Here is a 19,398-nt window from a genome sequence, read left to right on the forward strand (position 1 = left end):
GTAGCAAACCTTTTTAAACAAATACATTTTCTTAAGAAACTTTCTTAAGAATATAATAACAAAAATACCCCCACCCCCCACCCCCAAAAAAAGGAACAGGGTATATAACGAAAAGCACAGGTCTTGTATGGAATACACAGTATAATAGAGATAACATGATCGCTGGAAGTACATGAGAGTATTTGACACATAGAAGGTGAATGAAGAGACTTATAAGGCCATGGTGCTCATCTGGGGAATATGCAAATAAGGAACAATACCTCTGCAGCACCACCTATTGAAGGGCTGCATTCCTGCAGGTCAATGTCAGACTTTTTAAACAAGCCTTATAACAATGACTGGGAATTGTAAGCCAAAGCCAGAATAACCATACACAGACATCTGTTTTGGGGTGATTGCCCCTCTTCAGTATGCAGTAGGTTTCTGGCTTGGCTAGTGATAGGCCTATAGACGTAGGTCAGGAAGGGTATCGTTTCTCCTTAAGAAAACCACCTTGAAGGTGTGTGAGGAGACTTATAAAAGGGTGTTCTCTTTAAGGAGAAACAATGCCCTCCCTGACTAATGTCTATAGGCATAATAAGGCTTTTTTAAAAATTGTGATACTGACTCGTAGGGATGCTGCCTTTTAATAGGTGGTGCTGCTGCGATATTGTTCCATCTTCCCTATTTGCAGATTTCCCAGAGGAGCCTGGGAACAGATAGGGGAGGGTGGGTGGGGTCTTCTATGCTATGGGCCATTTTCGGGCATCCTAGATGGTCACCACAATCTTCTGCCTACCTAATCTACACAGTTCCTTGATACTGTTAAGCAAACTATGCACTACACCTGCTCTCCGATTGGCTAGTGCTGTTCACGTGATCAGCATTGGCCAATCAGAGAGCAACACAGTCTGAATTAGCAAGTTAGAAGATTGAGATGATCATTTTAGACTGAAAACAGGGCCCATAACTGGCAGATTGTAGGGACAATCGAATAGAAGACCAACAGCAGGTGCTGCCTTGGGTCCCGGGACCAAAGGATCACTTTAAAACAACCATAATGGACATGATAGATCCATTTTGATTAGAGATGAGTGAACGTACTCAGTTCGGGTGTTTTTGGACACCTTTTTCCTGACTACTCGGACGAAAAGATTCGGGGGGTGCCGGGGGTGCGTGGGGGGTGGCAGAGGGGAGTGGGGGGGGGGGGGGAGAGAGCTCGCCCCTGTTCCCCACTGCTAACCCCGCGCCACCACGCCGCCCCCCGCCCGCCCCCCCCGAATCTTTTCGTCCGTGTAGTCAGTTACTTGGAAAAAGCGGTGCTCGGGTCCAAAAACACCCGAACTAAGTATGCTCGCTCATCTCTAATTTTGATCCATTTTGTAACAGCTCTAACAGATTCCACTGACTTACAATGGATCCATCAAGTGTCTGTCTGGGTAACAGCTGTATAAGAGGCCCGATTCGGTTTGCTGCTTTCGCCGAAGTGTCTTATGTCTTGTGAAAAGTTGAAAACCAAAGTATTTACCTTTATACTGGCAAACTTTCTGTATCCACGATAAGGGATTGACTTTCATGAGAGAGTACGGGATGCTGATCACATGCATCATGTTCATGACACTCTGAAATCAAAACACAGCGATCCTTGATTATGGAAGAAGGAAAAACGAGAAGTAAACGATCTCCAGGATAATTAATCCGCGCAAACAGCAGCAGCACTAATTTTCTAATTTAATTTTTGCCTTCTCTAGGCATTTTCACGAGTACACTTAAAGTTAATGTTCATAATAATTTAGAAACATGAACATTTTACAGTGCAGTAAAGGAGCTCTGCACATTATCTACTGAAATATACGATACAGCCGCGCTATCAGCAACGTCCTTGTAAAGTTGAAGCGCGTCCGGGCAGATGTTTATGGAGGAAGTCTTACAACAATCGAAGTTGTGAAGTTTAGTCCTGCCGAAGGCGCCGCATGTAGCTATATAATAAATGGAAAGTCCATGAATATAAAATACGATAACATGCTCCCTGACCTACTGACTGCAATCCCTGCTAGCCACCATCAACTGCCCTTGCAGTCGTATCGATTCTGCCGTCACACGGCTAAATGTCTGACCATTGTCTGTGTGTATAGCATCCCTCACTCTCCACCTCCCCATACTGTGCACATCCCCACCCCGTTACCTTCTTTATCACCCCATTACTTGCAGTATGTAAGCTCGTTGGAGCAGGACCCGCACCCCTATTGTCTCCATCAACTGATTACTATGTAACCGTGGTAATTTTTGTACTTTTGCCTTTCTGTATCCCCCCTGTCTATGTAAGCGCTGCAGAATATGTTGGCGCTATACAAATAAAGATTATTATTAGATACACTAAATGAACGCTTTATTAGACCTTTCACGATTGGAGCTTCCCGGTATGGAAATTATGCCCGTGACCCCGGAGTGCAGCATAAAATCAGGTGGCAAGTTTTCCGTGGATCAGTTTCAGTGTGAATCCACGTTAGATGGGAAAATCTTAGTGACTTCCAACGAGGTCCGGTCATCGGTGCTAGGCCAGCCGGGGCCGGGATGTCACTGCCAACCTTGTGGGGTTTTCTTGTATAACGGTGTGGAGAGTATACTGATAATGGTGTGATTGAGGAAGACATCCAGCAAGGAGATCCTATGGATGGAAGCAACTTGTCGCCGAAAGGGGTCACAGGTGGATGTCAGGAATCATTCTGACCACAGATGTCACTCATTTGGAGTTCTCTCATGCAAAGGATCTCATGTGAGGATTATACAGAGAATGGCATGATTTAAAAGAAAGCTGAGCTGTGACTGGTTGCTTTAAACAACAAAGGCAGGCTTTCTTTTAGGGCGCATTCACACTAGTGCAGATTCACACCAAAATTCACATCAGCATCCGGTTTCCGATGCGGATCCACAGTGGACTTCATACTTTCAATTGAAGGGGTGAGGTTTGCACATCTCTCTTCACATGAGATTCCGTAAACTGTCCAGAGACATTAAAGGAAATAGCGCCAGATTACGGACTAATGGTTATGCCAGCAGCTGTTTGTTCACCGGAAACCATCACAAATGCAGTCAAGAAAGGCTAAAGCGTGCGCGCACATTTACGGTAATCATCCCTCGATGGCGGCAATCTCAAGAACAGCTAAGAGTTAATGATAAAAGCCAAACAATTACAACCGGGCCGAGTGACATTGCCTTAAAGAAAAATGGTCTTTGCTGTCCGTAGCAACCAATCACAGTGCAGCTTACATTTTCTTATAGCGCTATTGGAAAATGAAATCTTTGCTGTGATTGGTTGCCAAGTCACTTTCTCATGGCAGCTGCGTTCACACGTCGCGGATTTGGTGTGAACTTTCCATAGTAGAATACCACACCAAATTAGGAGTCAAAATGTGAGTCAAAATCTGCACATTAGTGTGGGTTTAGATACAAATTTTGACACTGATCCGCAGCAGATGCCGCATCTTCAATTGGCACTGGTTCTATTTACGACCATGGGTAAGATCGGCATGGAGTTTCTATCCATGTTTATTTGGGTTTCCTGCAGTTTTTTCCCACATGCCAAGATTAAAGTGTACCTCAGTTTTTAACTTGTTTTCTACAACATGCCACGTTCTGCTTACCCTGATTTGCTGCTGTTTGCACCCCGTGTAGGTAAGTTCATGTATGCAAGTTCAGATTTTCAGATGAACTTCCTTATTTTTTTTGTTACCTAGCCATTTGCACTTTACTTTCATGCAAGTGTGTAGCAAGCCTAGCACTCTGCCAGTAGTTCACTATCCTGCACTTCCTTGCCCTGACTTCTCATGCTGCATTGCACAGTCTGTGGTCCAATCAACAGGGGCAGTATCTGAATACCAGACCCTTTACTCTCCCAGGACGATTCGGACATTCTGGCCAAATGGTGAATAAACCCAACATGTATGTACACATACACCCAGGAGAGGTAGAGATTGTTATCACAGTATCTGCAGATCTGTCAACCTACATCCTCTGAGTTGACAGGAGCAACCTTATGAAGATATCTCTCCCCCAATTGGTAAAAAAGGGTCCCTGTGCCTTTGTTACTACAGAAGCTCTGTAGCCAACAGCAGAGCGTGGATTGAAGAGAAGCTGGAAGGGAGACCCCGGTACTGGTGCATCTTGTCTCCACTGGAACGGTGGGTGGAGACAAGGGTTTGTCCTAGTGGAGTGTAAGGGAACACCCCTAGCTGCAGATTGGCTAAATTGCTGACAATGCCTTACTGCAGGCAGCCGCTGTACAGCAGGTGGGCGAGGTAAAGACCGAGAGCGTGCCTGGCTACGTTGACGCCAGCAGAACACACCGACTAACAGCCATCTAGGGATGGGGACACAGGCAACATGTCCAGCTGCAGCGGCGGACCACCTGCACAAAAGGTGATATAGCAGCGCCAGCAGGGAGATTCTCAGCAGGGGACAGACAGTGCTGGAGCATAGAGGGGAGAAGGCAGAGCCCCGGGGAGACAGCTGATGGGTCGTTAGAAGACTAACAGCACTGCAGACAGTGCATCATTGATGTGGGGCCGGTGGGGAGAGTGACAGGGGGGATGGACAGCGCTGGAGGCAGAAGGCAGAATGGTAGAGACATTGACAGCAGCAGGCAGGGGAGATTATCTGACACCAGTGAAGATGGGAGGGTGGTGTGCGGAATGCCATAAGGCAGAGCAGTAGGGACACTGACACCAGCCAGCAGGGGAGATTCTGTTAGATCAGCGCAGATAGGAGGCCGCGGGTGAGAATAACAGCAGCTGAGCCAGCAGGAATGTGAGGTAGCCAGTCAGCAGCTGTGGCCATTCCAGCAAACTCCACCAGGACTAACCTTTGTCTCCACCCATTTTTACGGTGGAGACAAGATGCGCCAGTAAGTGAATTACAGAAATGATTAGACTAACACAAGATAGCAGATGAGCAGAAGTTGCCCCTGTAATTTAGAATTTATGTTGTTCTAGTAGGGACAGTGAGTGAGGACACTCCCTGCGCAGAGCTGTGGAATATGTTGGCGCTATAAAATGAATTACATATTAGGGGGCAAAATAACCTGCTGGTTGGGGCTCAAGTAAAAATGTCACCTGAAAACGGGCCGATAGGGCATCCCATTCTAGCCACAGAATGCCATTTCAAGCAGTTGTTTTCCAGTGTCACAAGATGCAAGGTTATATGAGGAGAACTTCCATTTCCAGATGAAATCCTCATTTAGCTGCATCACCTGCTCTGTTTCAATCCCAAAATCAATTCTCTTCAACAACACTAACAAAGCCATTAATAGCAAGAGAAATATTACCCAAAGCAACAGCGAAGACATATCAAAAACAACAGCTCAACTTTTGTTCCTGCAGATCACAAGCACAGCGCCCTCCTGGGGATCCAACATCCGAGTCACCTTCACGCATCTAGTAGGAATACATTTCCTTACTCAAATTAGATGGAAATGCGAGATGCTCAAGTCAAGCCGATGTTCGTAAAGGGCAAAGTCATGGAAAAAGGAAGAGCAGGTGGCGGATTTAAGAGCAGAACACCTCGGTCTATCTGATCTGACTTATTCATCACCTACACAGCGGTTGTCGTATCGGACGTGCAAGAACAGATTAGGAGACTGATCAAAGGGACAATAACTGCAAATAAATGCCCCCCCCCAACCCCCTTTGGCGGCAGCGGTGCCATGGTCTGGTAACCTCTAAACTATAGGGTTGTAGCAGCAAAAAACAAACTATTGGGGAGCAAAGCCCCATATACGATTCTTGCAAGGAAGACCTTTGCTGACTTTGATCACCTCTATATCATACATTATGTATACATAAAGCCTGACATCATGACATGATGATGAAGTTGGGGGCTACCTGGTGGACCTTGGTATAATTTTTGAAAAAGGGATATGCAGGTTCGTTTGGGTGACCTTGCATATTTAATGGAGAGTGTCAGGAGCACAACCCCTGTTGATATGCCCTACTAGGGCATGTGAGCGACGCAGAGTGCGATCCCCTGCTTGGTGCCCACCTTTACGACCCACAACCGAGAGACGCTCAGTAAAAGAGCGGCACCCGTTCTGATGGAAATTCTGCAGTCTTAGTATTGAAGGATTGTAGCAATCCATTCATTCTGCAGTCACTGCAGCTGGAGAAGAAACCCCCCTGTGACAGGCAGAGGGAGACAAGTCCCCCGTTCTCGACATCGGCGGAGGTCTCAGCAGTGAGATCCCCATCGATCAGCAAGTTATTCCTTATTCACAAGATAGGGGATAAGTTGTCATCTTGGTATAACCCTTTTAATAGATGTCGTAAGCCAGGGTTTACTCGCCTGCGGATCGCCAACCTCTCCATCAGTAAATGGGCACCACATGTATAAAGGCTCCAGGAGACTTGACTTTCTTTTAAATCTGGTGCCTGCCAGCATTTATTCACAGCACAGCCAACAACTTGTACAACATACAACATAGTCCATATACAATGCCCAGGGTTTACAACCGACAGGGTCCCCGTCAATAACCCTGCCCAGGGCGTCTAGAAGGTATCCTCCTCTTTCAGATGGTTGACGGGCCCAAGCTGGTCCACACCAGACTTCAGGCTCCGAGTTCCTGATGCGACGCCTTCACACCACCTCTCACTGGTCCATACTGGACTTCAGGCTTGCAGGCCTTCCAGCTTTGCTAAGCTGTCACTTTGAGTGTGGCAGGAACTGACTTTTATATTGCTTCCTGCCAAACCCAGGTGTTACCTCTGGCTTCTGCAGCCAGAATGCCCCACTAACACCCTCTGCAGACCACTCTGAACACTGCACTCCTACATAGGGTATCACCATACGAATTGTGACATTGTCAGCATTCAATGGTCAGTGTCAGACGGTGGAGTTACCACCCTTTGGATAAAAGGAATGGCAGCACCCAATTGTCTGTTGCTCCTCCTGGATGTATGAATAAACAGAGGAACTGCACAACACTTGAGTTCTAATAAAAGATCCTCCAAAATTGGCACCTTATTGAAAATACAAGAAAACACAAACAGACATCTCAGGAGAACTGTCAGGTCTTCGTTGATCCGTTCTATACACTCCATATCAAGCAAGTAAGAAGTACACAGCCTAAAGGCTCGTTCCTATCGGCCTAAGCTATTTCGGTCTGTGAACACGCAGCGCATTCGCAGACCCCCAAACACCTATTCCTTGTAAATACGCAAATATATAGTGAATACGAAATATGCATGAAAAATACACTTGTCTCAATAGCTCAATGTCAATCAATGCGGATTCGGCATAATGGATTACGCACGTAAAAATTCACCGTGTGAGTGAGCCCTAAAGGAAATGGATAGAAAATGATCCCAAAAGGAAGCAGGAGATGCTGAAAGCCGAGGCTTTGTGTGCGGGTGATGGCAGGTGATAATATAGACATGAAGTCGTCAACAAATGAATCACCAGAATGGTTTGTCCCTTTGTGCCATGCAGCAACGGAAGTGCGCGCTCATACAACAGGTGCTGCGGCAAGCACCGTGTGTAAAACGAGCCGCCGCTGCACGGATTCCAATGACTCTTACAATGAACGGCCCTCGGTGGCCACAGCTTCATGAAAACACAATGAAGCTGCAAACATCTGCGCCGTCTTCTCTGATCTCCGAGGCAAGGATAATACAATCATCGGTCGGAATGACGTTCTAGTGAAAAAACAGGTAACCCAACCAACACCAATAGATAAAAGACCGAGCTTTATGACCAGATGACACGTCCCCCACGAAAAGACCAAAGATCAGAAGAAGGGCCATTTCGTATCTTGTAGGCAAGTAGCAAAATGAGCCTAAATGTCCTAAGTGATTGGTGGTGCAGCAAGAATTTGGACTCACCAGATGCTTCGTTTTGCTGCTCTCCGGGCATCTTTGGGTTGTGTGTTGGGGCAATAACTCTTAACATAGGGTTTCTACATGAACCTGCTGTATAAACATGATATAAGGCAGTGATGCCCATCTGGCGGCCCTCGTATGCGAATTCATACAGCACAGCAATCGACTTACCCAAAATCATGATTAGACATGGGTTTGCTAGTACACAGAGTGCTTTGCCTGGCCATAACAGATGGGGGGCACTGTGGCACTTTCCTGTCTCCAAATGTGGTGCCATGTGCATATATGTATATTTGTACCTCAAAAACATTTCCAGAATCCACCCTTTTCTTATTGTGGAAACAGCAAAAACTCCTATTGTTGCCCTGATGATCCATTCTCACCTGAACTATTGTAACTCACTACTGATTGGTCTTTCCCTCAGTAAACTCTCCTCTCTCCAGTTCCTCTCGAATGGAGCAGCCAGGCTTATCTTTTTGTCCTACACCAAAGTCCCTACCTTGTGCCAATCCCTAACCCAATGCCTGTGCCATGGGCCGCTCCCTGCCCATGACTCAATCCTGTGCCGGCCACTACACTGATAACTCCTTCCTGTGCCCAGCCACTACACCGATAACTCCTTCCTGTGCCTGGCCACTACACCGATAACTCCTTCCTGTGCCTGGCCACTACATCGATAACGCCTTCCTGTGCCTGGCCACTACACCAATAACGCCTTTCTGTGCCTGGTCACTACACCGATAACTCCTTCCTGTGCCCGGCCACTACACCGATAACTCCTTCCTGTGCCCGGCCACTACACCGATAACTCCTTCCTGTGCCTGGCCACTACACCGATGACTCCTTCCTGTGCCCGGCCACTACACCGATGACTCCTTCCTGTGCCCGGCCACTACACCGATGACTCCCTCCTGTGCCCGGCCACTACACCGATGACTCCCTCCTGTGCCCGGCCACTACACCGATGACTCCTTCCTGTGCCATTCACTGCAATGGTTGCCCATCCACTACAGAATACAATTTAGGTTGGATTTATACGGGCGAGTTCAATATTGATCTGAGAAATTAAGACCAATATCGCAATCTTTAACCAGCAATTTTTGATGTGAGAGCGATGCAGGTTTTCTATAGACTTTACATATTTACATGTGTAAAAAAAATTGCAATAACTTCCAATAGTTTCAGTGGTAAAAATTGCATTGCACTTGCATGCAAATCACATGGAATGCGAGCGTAAATTTTTTTTAATGATCTCATGGAAAATAATAGGTGATTCTTCGCTGAGAATTGCCAAAAAATAAGACAGCGAAAAATCGCTAATATGAATAAACACATTTAAATTTATGCTTTTTTTTCAAGCTCAAGTTCCATCCATATTGCAATCAGACAAAACTCACACATGAAAGGCGTTCGTGTGAATCCAGCCTTATACTCCCCACTCTCAGGCCGTACTCACATGGCCGTTCATGTCCCCCGTCTTCTAATAGATTGTAAGCTCTCGTGTCCCCCCTATCAACTCATAGATTGTAAGCTCGTGTGTCCCCCAATTTCCTCATAGACTGTAAGCTCTTGTGTCCCCCCTATCTCCTCATAGATTGTAAGCTCTCGTGTCCCCCCTATCAACTCATAGATTGTAAGCTCGTGTGTCCCCCAATTTCCTCATAGACTGTAAGCTCTTGTGTCCCCCCTATCTCCTCATAGATTGTAAGCTCTTGTGTCCCCCCTATTTCCTCATAGACTGTAAGCTCGTGCCCCCCTATCTCCTCATAGACGGTAAGCTCTTGTGTCCCCCTATCTCCTTATAGATTGTAAGCTCTTGTGTCCTCCATCTCCTCAGACTGTAAGCTCTTGTGTCCTCCATCTCCTCAGACTGTAAGCTCTTGTGTTCCCCTATTTCCTCATAGATTGTAAGCTCGTGTCCCCCATCTCCTCATAGATTGTAAGCTCCTGTGTCCCCCCTCTCTCCTCATAGATTGTAAGCTCTTGTGTCCCCCTATCTCCTCATAGATTGTAAGCTCTTGTGTCCCCCTATCTCCTCATAGATTGTAAGCTCTTGTGTCCCCCCTATCTCCTCATAGATTGTAAGCTCTTGTATCCCCCTATCTCCTCATAGATTGTAAGCTCTTGTGTCCCCCTATTTCCCCATAGATTGTAAGCTCTTGTATCCCCCTATCTCCTTATAGATTGTAAGCTCTTGTGTCCCCCTATCTCCTCATAGATTGTAAGCTCTTGTGTCCCCCCTATCTCCTCATAGATTGTAAGCTCTTGTGTCTCCCTATCTCCTCATAGATTGTAAACTCTTGTGTCCCCCACTATCTCCTCATAGATTGTAAACTCTTGTGTCCCTCTATCTCCTTATAGATTGTAAGCTCTTGTGTCCCCCTATCTCCTCATAGATTGTAAGCTCTTGTGTCCCCATCTTCTCATAGATTGTAAGCTCGTGTCCCCCTATCTCCTCATAGATTGTAAGCTCTTGTGTCCCCCCTATCTCCTCATAGATTGTAAGCTCTTGTGTCCCCCACTATCTCCTCACAGATTGTAAGCTCTTGTGTCCCCCTATCTCCTCATAGATTGTAAGCTCTTGTGACCCCATCTCCTCATAGATTGTAAGCTCTTGTGCCCCTCTATCTCCTCATGGATTGTAAGCTCTTGTGTCCCCCCTATCTCCTCATAGATTGTAAACTCTTGTGTCCCCCCTATCTCCTCATAGACTGTAAGCTCTTGTGCCCCCCCTATCTCCTCATAGACTGTAAGCTCTTGTGTCCCCCTATCTCCTCATAGATTGTAAGCTCTTGTGTCCCCCTATTTCCTCATAGACTGTAAGCTCTTGTGTCCCCCTATCTCCTCATAGATTGTAAACTCGTGTCCCCCCTATCTCATCATAGACTGTAAGCTCTTGTGTCCCCCCTATCTCCTCATAGACTGTAAGCTCTTGTGTCCCCCTATCTCCTCATAGATTGTAAACTCTTGTGTCCCCCCTATCTCCTCATAGATTGTAAGCTCTTGTGTCCCCCTATCTCCTCATAGACTGTAAGCTCTTGTGTCCCCACTATCTCCCCATAGATTGTAAGCTCTTGTGTCCCCCTATCTCCTTATAGATTGTAAGCTCTTGTGTCCCCTATCTTTTCATAGATTGTAAGCTCTTGTGTCCCCCTATCTCCTCATAGATTGTAAGCTCTTGTGTCCCCCCTATCTCACCATAGATTGTAAGCTCTTGTGTCCCCCCTATCTCATCATAGATTGTAAGCTCTTGTGTCCCCCCCATCTCCTAATAGACTGTAAGCTCTTGTGTCCCCCCCATCTCCTAATAGATTGTAAGCTCTTGTGTCCCCCACTATCTCCTCATAGATTGTAAGCTCTTGTGTCCCCCTATCTCCTTATAGATTGTAAGCTCTTGTGTCCCCCTATCTCCTCATACATTGTAAGCTCTTGTGTCCCCCTATCTCCTAATAGACTGTAAGCTCTTGTGTCCCCCACTATCTCCTAATAGATTGTAAACTCTTGTGTCCCCCCTATCTCCTAATAGACTGTAAGCTCTTGTGTCCCCCACTATCTCCTAATAGATTGTAAACTCTTGTGTCCCCCCTATCTCCTCATAGATTGTAAGCTCTTGTGTCCCCCTATCTCCTCATAGATTGTAAGCTCTTGTGTCCCCCCTATCTCCTCATAGATTGTAAGCTCTTGTGTCCCCCACTATCTCCTCATAGATTGTAAGCTCTTGTGTCCCCCCTATCTCCTCATAGATTGTAAGCTCTTGTGTCCCCCACTATCTCCTCATAGATTGTAAGCTCTTGTGTCCCCCCTATCTCCTCATAGATTGTAAGCTCTTGTGTCCCCCACTATCTCCTCATAGATTGTAAGCTCTTGTGTCCCCCTATCTCCTCATAGATTGTAAGCTCCTGTGTCCCCACTATCTCCCCATAGATTGTAAGCTCTTGTGTCCCCCTATCTCCTCATAGATTGTAAGCTCTTGTGTCCCCCCTATGTCCTAATAGATTGTAAGCTCTTGTGTCCCCCACTATCACCTCATAGACTGTAGGCTCTTGTGTCCCCCCTATCTCCTCATAGATTGTAAGCTCTTGTGTCCCCCACTATCTCCTCATAGATTGTAAGCTCTTGTGTCCCCCTATCTCCTCATAGATTGTAAGCTCTTCAGTCCCCCCCATCTCCCCATAGATTGTAAGCTCTTGTGTCCCCCTATCTCCTCATAGATTGTAAGCTCTTGTGTCCCCCACTATCTCCTCATAGATTGTAAGCTCTTGTGTCCCCCTATCTCCTCATACATTGTAAGCTCTTGTGTCCCCCCTATCTCCTAATAGACTGTAAGCTCTTGTGTCCCCCCTATCTCCTCATAGATTGTAAGCTCTTGTGTCCCCCACTATCTCCTCATAGACTGTAGGCTCTTGTGTCCCCCCTATACCCTCATAGATTGTAAGCTCTTGTGTCCCCCCATCTCCTCATAGATTGTAAGCTCTTGTGTCCCCCCATCTCCTCATAGATTGTAAGCTCTTGTGTCCCCCATCTTCTCATAGATTGTAAGCTCTTGTGTCCCCCTATCTCCTCATAGATTGTAAGCTCTTGTGTCCCCCCTATCTCCTCATAGACTGTAAGCTCTTGTGTCCCCACTATCTCCCCATAGATTGTAAACTCTTGTGTCCCCCTATCTCCTTATAGATTGTAAGCTCTTGAGTCCCCCTATCTTTTCATAGATTGCAAGCTCTTGTGTCCCCCTATCTTTTCATAAATTGTAAGCTCTTGTGTCCCCCTATCTCCTCATAGATTGTAAGCTCTTGTGTCCCCCCTATCTCCTCATAGACTGTAAGCTCTTGTGTCCCCACTATCTCCCCATAGATTGTAAACTCTTGTGTCCCCCTATCTCCTTATAGATTGTAAGCTCTTGAGTCCCCCTATCTTTTCATAGACTGTAAGCTCTTCTGTCCCCCTATCTTTTCATAGATTGTAAGCTCCTGTGTCCCCCTATCTCCTCATAGATTGTAAACTCTTGTGCCCCCCTATCTCCTCATAGATTGTAAGCTCTTGTGTCCTCTATCTCCTCATAGATTGTAAGCTCTTGTGTCCCACTATCTCCTCATAGATTGTAAGCTCTTGTGTCCCCCTATCTCCTCATAGATTGTAAGCTCTTGTGTCCCCCTATCTCCTTATAGATTGTAAGCTCTTGTGCCCCCCTATCTCCTCATACATTGTAAGCTCTTGTGTCCCCCCTATCTCCTAATAGACTGTAAGCTCTTGTGTCCCCCACTATCTCCTAATAGATTGTAAGCTCTTGTGTCCCCCACTATCTCCTCATAGACTGTAGGCTCTTGTGTCCCCCCTATCTCCTCATAGATTGTAAGCTCTTGTGTCCCCCCATCTCCTCATAGATTGTAAGCTCTTGTGTCCCCCCATCTCCTCATAGACTGTAAGCTCTTGTGTCCCCCCTATATCCTCATAGACTGTAAGCTCTTGTGTCCCCCTATCTCCTCATAGATTTTAATCTCTTGTGTCCCCCTATTCCCCCATAGATTGTAAGCTCTTGTGTTCCCCTATTTCCTCATAGATTGTAAGCTCTTGTGTCCCCCCTATATCCTCATAGATTGTAAGCTCTTGTGTCCCCCTATCTCCACATAGACTGTAAGCTCTTGTGCCCCCCCTCTCTCCTCATAGACTGTAAGCTCTTGTGTCCCCCTATCTCCCCATAGACTGTAAGCTCTTGTGCCCCCTATCTCCTCATAGATTGTAAGCTCTTGTGTCCCCCCTATATCCTCATAGATTGTAAGCTCTTGTGTCCCCCTATCTCCACATAGACTGTAAGCTCTTGTGCCCCCCCTCTCTCCTCATAGACTGTAAGCTCTTGTGTCCCCCTATCTCCCCATAGACTGTAAGCTCTTGTGCCCCCCCTCTCTCCTCATAGATTGTAAGCTCTTGTGACTGTAAGCTCTTGTGTCCCCATATTTCCTCCTCATAGATTGTAAGCTCTTGTGTCCCCCTATCTCCTCATAGATTGTAAGCTCTTGTGTCCCCCTATCTCCTCATAGATTGTAAGCTCTTGTGTCCCCCCTATCTCCCCATAGACTGTAAGCTCTTATGTCCCCCCTATGTCCTCATAGATTGTAAGCTCTTGTGTCCCCACTATTTCCTCATAGACTGTAAGCTCCTGTGTCCCCCCTATCTCCCCATAGATTGTAAGCTCTTGTGTCCCCCCTATCTCCTCATAGATTGTAAGCTCTTGTATCCCCCTATCTCTTCATAGACTGTAAGCTCTTGTGTCCCCCTTATCTAGTCATAGATTGTAAGCTCTTGGGTCCCCCCTATCTCATCATAGATTGTAAGCTCTTGTGTCTCCCTATCTCCCCATAGACTGTAAACTCTTGTGTCCCCCTATCTCCTCATAGATTGTAAGCTCTTGTGTCCCCCCTATCTAGTCATAGATTGTAAGCTCTTGTGTCCCCCTATCTCGTCATAGACTGTAAGCTCTTGTGTCCCCCGTATCTAGTCATAGATTGTAAGCTCTTGTTTCCCCCTATCTCCTCATAGACTAGATAGGGGGGACCCAAGAGCTTACAATCTATGACTAGATAGGGGGGACACAAGAGCTTACAGTCATAGATTGTAAGCTCTTGGGTCCCCCCTATCTCATCATAGACTGTAAGCTCTTGTGTCCCCCACTATCTCCTCATAGATTGTAAGCTCTTGTGCCCTCCTACTTTCTCATAGACTGTAAGCTCTTATGCGCATGGCCCCCTCTTATCATTCACACCATCTCTTAGAGTTACACTATATGTAATGTCGGGCTGGCTGCTCGTGTTCCCTCTGCTTTGTAATCTGCTCTCCTCTGAGCTTGAACTACAAATTTATTTCTGAAAGTAATGTTGTGTTTCAGCGCTTTAATTGCCCTTGAACTCCTGTCAGCGCCTGTAAAGTGTTAATTAGCGATCCAGAAAACTGGATGCCACTGTGTTAAAGTATGTAGAAGCACAGCAAAGAAAAGAACTGCGATGTTATTGAAGATGAAGTGTGTTCAAAGGAGTGTCTGACTGTAAAGAAGCGCTTTGTTCAATTGTGCTGCAGCATTCCAAGATGGCGGCCAGAACATAGTTCATTTTGTCAGCATCAGAATTTTTCCAACGCTGCGATATCACTGTGTTTTTTTTAATGCGATTGTCAATGGGACTTTTTAATGTTAAAAACGCATCGCACTAAAATCGCAGAGGCACAAACTTGCAATTTTTGCGTTTTTAACAATAGAAAGTCACGTTGACAATCACATTAAAAAAAACGCAGTGATATCGCAGCGTTAAAAAAACGCCAGTGGAAAGGCACCCTCACAGTCACTCAAAATGGCGCCCAAGCGCGCAAAGGTTATTGAAAGTTGTTATATCTTTCCTAGAAAAGCCATCGAAAATTACTATCCCCAAAGTAGGGAAGCCCCCTTCCCCCGCACAGGAAGACAGTTAAACCCAGCTTCTGGGCAATCCTCCACTCCACTGGCGCCAAATCCCCGCAGGGCAAGTTCAGTCTTGTCCCAGCCAGCGAGGAAGCAGCTTCTGTCTTCAAGCAATCTCTAAAGCTGAGCAGAATGATGTGCCTCCAAGGAGTTCCTGCCGGCTATCCGGCCAAAGAACCAGGATGGATGTTCTGCGACAAGCTGGAGGTTCTAGCACTACTGCCAGAGGACAGAGCACCCTCCGTGTACCCCAGCAAGTGCCTCGCTGGAAGCCCAGGAGCAAACTGCGACTCCACCGAACCTGTTGGTGAGGTCCGTGGTTCCTCAGCTGATCGAAACGCTCCTACCACTGGCAGTGGAGCCATCGCTGCCGCTGTTGAAGACCCTGCTGATCCTGGAACAGACGAGGAAGAGTGTAAGTGAACTCGATAGGCCCTGCTAGGCCCCGGTGTCACAGCTGATCCCTCTGCCGCTGCAGGCCCAAACCCTCCTACTGCCGCGCAGTCCGGCCGGACTGACGACGCACCTATCCAAGCTGTCCTGTCTTCCGCGGGAGATCCAGCACCAGTACCCCATCACTGCTCCCTCACCGACTGACGCAGTCAGTCCTACAATAGTTCTAGGCCCTACTGCTGCTGTGGATTCCATCAGTCCCACGAATCCCACTACGCAGACGGTCCTCATCGCTTCTAAAGACTCCCTATACGGTTTGAGACTTAGTTGTAAATAAGTTCTGAGCATATGTGTGTACAAATTCTGGAGTCCCTCTGAGGTTGAGCACCTTGATATTTCTTAAGACTTTTTGGACTCCCGTGGTTGCAAGCCATCCTTTCATTTGTGGGGCTTATAAATAGAAAGTCGACCGTTCTTGTGGAATGTTGTTTGCAACCTTTAAAGTGAAAGGTTCAGAAGGCGTAGTGTTGAAATATTGAAATGTGTAATAATGTAACATAGTCATGTCTAAGTGTCCTTACAGGAGGAGAAGGGGGCAAGCCGTGTCAGTGAAGTGTCCTAAAAGCTAGGGTGAAGCAGATCCCAATATCTTAGTACCAGTGATCAAATTGTGCAGTTTCAATGAGATTCATTCCTTGAAGCACATCCCCATTTCTTTCTTGAGTGTAGAGTGTCCTGTCTGCAGTACCACAAATAGGGTGCTAGAAATATTCCGCAGTTATAAGCAGTTCATGAGCTCTTTCTAGTAATTGGTAGTCTCGTCTGGAAGCGTGTTTATGAGTATTGTCTGGCTTCCAGGTCAAGGGGTGTCAGTATAGTCATTCCACTTCTGCCCAATTGCTATGTACCTAGTAAGATATTCTCTGTTATCTCTGTTTGAATTTCAGTGTGTGTGTTTTTGTGTTTCAGGCTTTGGGGAGAAGAATAATGTAAGTGCCCCATAGAGTATACTGATGCATCCCAGGTTACAGCCGACTCAGGAATTGTTTCAAAAGGTACTAGGCCAGTCCTTTATTCTACATGCTGTCATAACTAAAGGCTGACATCGGAAGCAAGGCTTTGGAATTCATGCTGAAGTGAGTTGTTGGTTTGAATACGACCAGAGGAGGAGGAAGGGATGGCTACGCTATGCCCTCGATGGTCTTGTCTAGCGATTCTAACCTCCTTGGTGCTCTTTTATCATAGTGTTTGAATGTCCTCTTTACTGGAGAGTCAGGAGCTAATCGAATGGGGTTATAAACTGAGGGAATCCTTATCTCGGACTTAGTCTCTGCATTATGGAGAGAGCCGAGGCTGGCTTTTTTAAGTAGGGGGAGGGGAACTGTAGTGGAGCAGGGTTAGGGGCCCCACAGCACTTTATTACTTCAAGTGAAGTGTATGTATCTGTATATGTCTGTTAAGCTGTATCTGGTTATGTGTATTAGCCTAGACAAGGCACCAAAAGGTCAATGTCTGGTGTCTCTCTAACTAACTTGTGAATGACTTTGCAGAATGTAACCTAACCTGCTCTGTATCTTGACAATCACCTTTAACTAGCCCTGGGATTGGGCAGAGAGAATTTCCTCTAGCCCAGGATTGGTGAGTGGGGAGGTATAAAAACTAGCCCTTGGGTCCGGTTTCGGAGTCTAGTCCTGGAGCTCAATCATGGAAGAAATCTATAGTCTTGGAAATAGCTGAGAGAAGACAGGTTTAAAGGGGTTGTCCCGCGCCGAAACTGGTTTGTTTTTTTTCAACCCCCTCCCCGTTCGGCGCGAGACAACCCCGATGCAGGGACTTAAAAAAAAAAACCGCTCAGCGCTTACCTTAATCCCCGCGCTCCGGTGACTTCTATACTTACCGGCTGAAGATGGCCGCCGGGATCCTCTTCCTCCGTGGACCGCAGCTCTTCTGTGCGGTCCATTGCCGATTCCAGCCTCCTGATTGGCTGGAATCGGCACGTGACGGGGCGGAGCTACATGGAGCCGGCATTCTGCACGAGCGGCCCCATTGAAGACAGCAGAAGACCCGGACTGCGCAAGTGCGGCTAATTTGGCCATCGGAGGCCGAAAATTAGTCGGCACCATGGAGACGAGGACGCCAGCAACGGAGCAGGTAAGTATAAAACTTTTTATAACTTCTGTATGGCTCATAATTAATGCACAATGTACATTACAAAGTGCATTATTATGGCCATACAGAAGTGTATAGACCCACTTGCTGCCGCGGGACAACCCCTTTAAACGAGCACTGACCATTGAATTCAATGGAGCCGGCAATACAGCTGGCTCCATAGAAAGCAATGGGCTGACGGCGATCGCGGGATGAATTGTCGGGAAGGGCTTAAATATAGAAGGGCTTAAATATATAAGCCCTTCCCTGCAATTCATCCAGAAATGTGTAAAAATAAAAAAAAATATATACTCACCTTGTCCCGGCAGAACGATGTTAGCCCATTGAATTCAATGGAGCCAGCAATACAGCCGGCTCCATTGAAAGCAATGGGCTGCCGGCGATCGCAGGATGAATTGTCGGGAAGGGCTTAACTATGTAAAGCCCTTCCCTGCAATTCATCCAGAAATGTGTAAAAATAAAAAAAATATATATACTCACCTTGTCCCGGCAGACTGAGTTCAGCACAGCCGGCCTGCAGTGGGTGTGAGTCAGACCTGCCCCTGATTGGCTCAGCGCTGAGCCAATCAGAGGCAGGTCTCACTCACACCCATTTAATGGAGTCGGCAATACAGCCGGCTCCATAGAAAGCAATGGGCTGCCGGCGCTGAGCCAATCAGGGGCAGGTCTGACTCACACCCCCTTCACACCCACTGCAGGCCGGCCGCGCTGAACTCCGTCTGCCGAGACAAGGTGAGTATATATATTTTTTTTATTGTTACGCATTTCTGGATGAATTGCAGGGAAGGGCTGATATAGTTAAGCCCTTCCCGACAATTCATCCTGCGATCACCGGCAGCCCACTGCTTTCAATGGAGCCGGCTGTATTGCCGGCTCCATTGAATTCAATGGGCTAACATCGTTCTTCTCTGCCACAGCTGTTACAGCTGTGGCAGAGGAGAACGATCTTTACGCTGACAGTGCAGGGGGGGGGGGGGGGGTCTCACTTTTGCCACTATTGTGGCTTAATAGTGGGACCTGGGAACTTGAGATGCAGCCCAACATGTAGCCCCTGGCCTGCCCTATCCGTTTCTGTATCGTTCCCATCACTTTCTTGAATTTCCCAGGTTTTCACAAATGAAAACCTTAGCGAGCATCGGCGATATACAAAAATGCTCGAGTCGCCCATTGACTTCAATGGGGTTCGTTACTCTAAACGAACTCTCGAGCATCACTGAAAGTTCAACTCGAGTAACGAGCACTTGAGCATTTTGGTGCTCGCTCACCTCTAGTGAGAACCTAACAAGAAAAGTGGTGTTGGAGTCTTAGCAGAGGAGATAGAAAGAGAAGAAAGACAGAGACGAGGAGTACAGGAAAGGAACAAGTTAGCAAGTCAGTAATTTGCCTGCAAAACGTTAGTCAACGCCAGGGATGAAAGCTTGAAGTGTGTCACTGACTTGTGTTGCCACAGCCACCCTAAGAATGTGTTTCAATGCAATGTCTACTAATGCAATGCTAAGTCGTCAAATATCTCAAGTCAATGTGATTCAACAGTTACTGCTAGTG

The 19,398-nt window shown here is 46.8% G+C and overlaps 1 protein-coding gene across 4 annotated transcripts in view; it reads right to left on the reverse strand.

The window, feature by feature from the left end:
* Positions 1–19,398, reverse strand: part of DIP2C (disco interacting protein 2 homolog C) — a 476,875-nt gene that overhangs the window by 141,721 nt on the left and 315,756 nt on the right. For all 4 annotated transcript variants that reach the window (XM_066585296.1, XM_066585294.1, XM_066585295.1 and 1 more), the window contains one exon: positions 1,508–1,601. In XM_066585296.1, coding sequence (XP_066441393.1) covers positions 1,508–1,601 — 94 coding nt within the window. The remainder of the gene's footprint in view (positions 1–1,507; positions 1,602–19,398) is intronic.

The sequence above is a fragment of the Eleutherodactylus coqui genome, chromosome 12 (genome assembly GCF_035609145.1).
Source record: "Eleutherodactylus coqui strain aEleCoq1 chromosome 12, aEleCoq1.hap1, whole genome shotgun sequence".
In the NCBI taxonomy this organism is placed as follows: domain Eukaryota; kingdom Metazoa; phylum Chordata; class Amphibia; order Anura; family Eleutherodactylidae; genus Eleutherodactylus; species Eleutherodactylus coqui.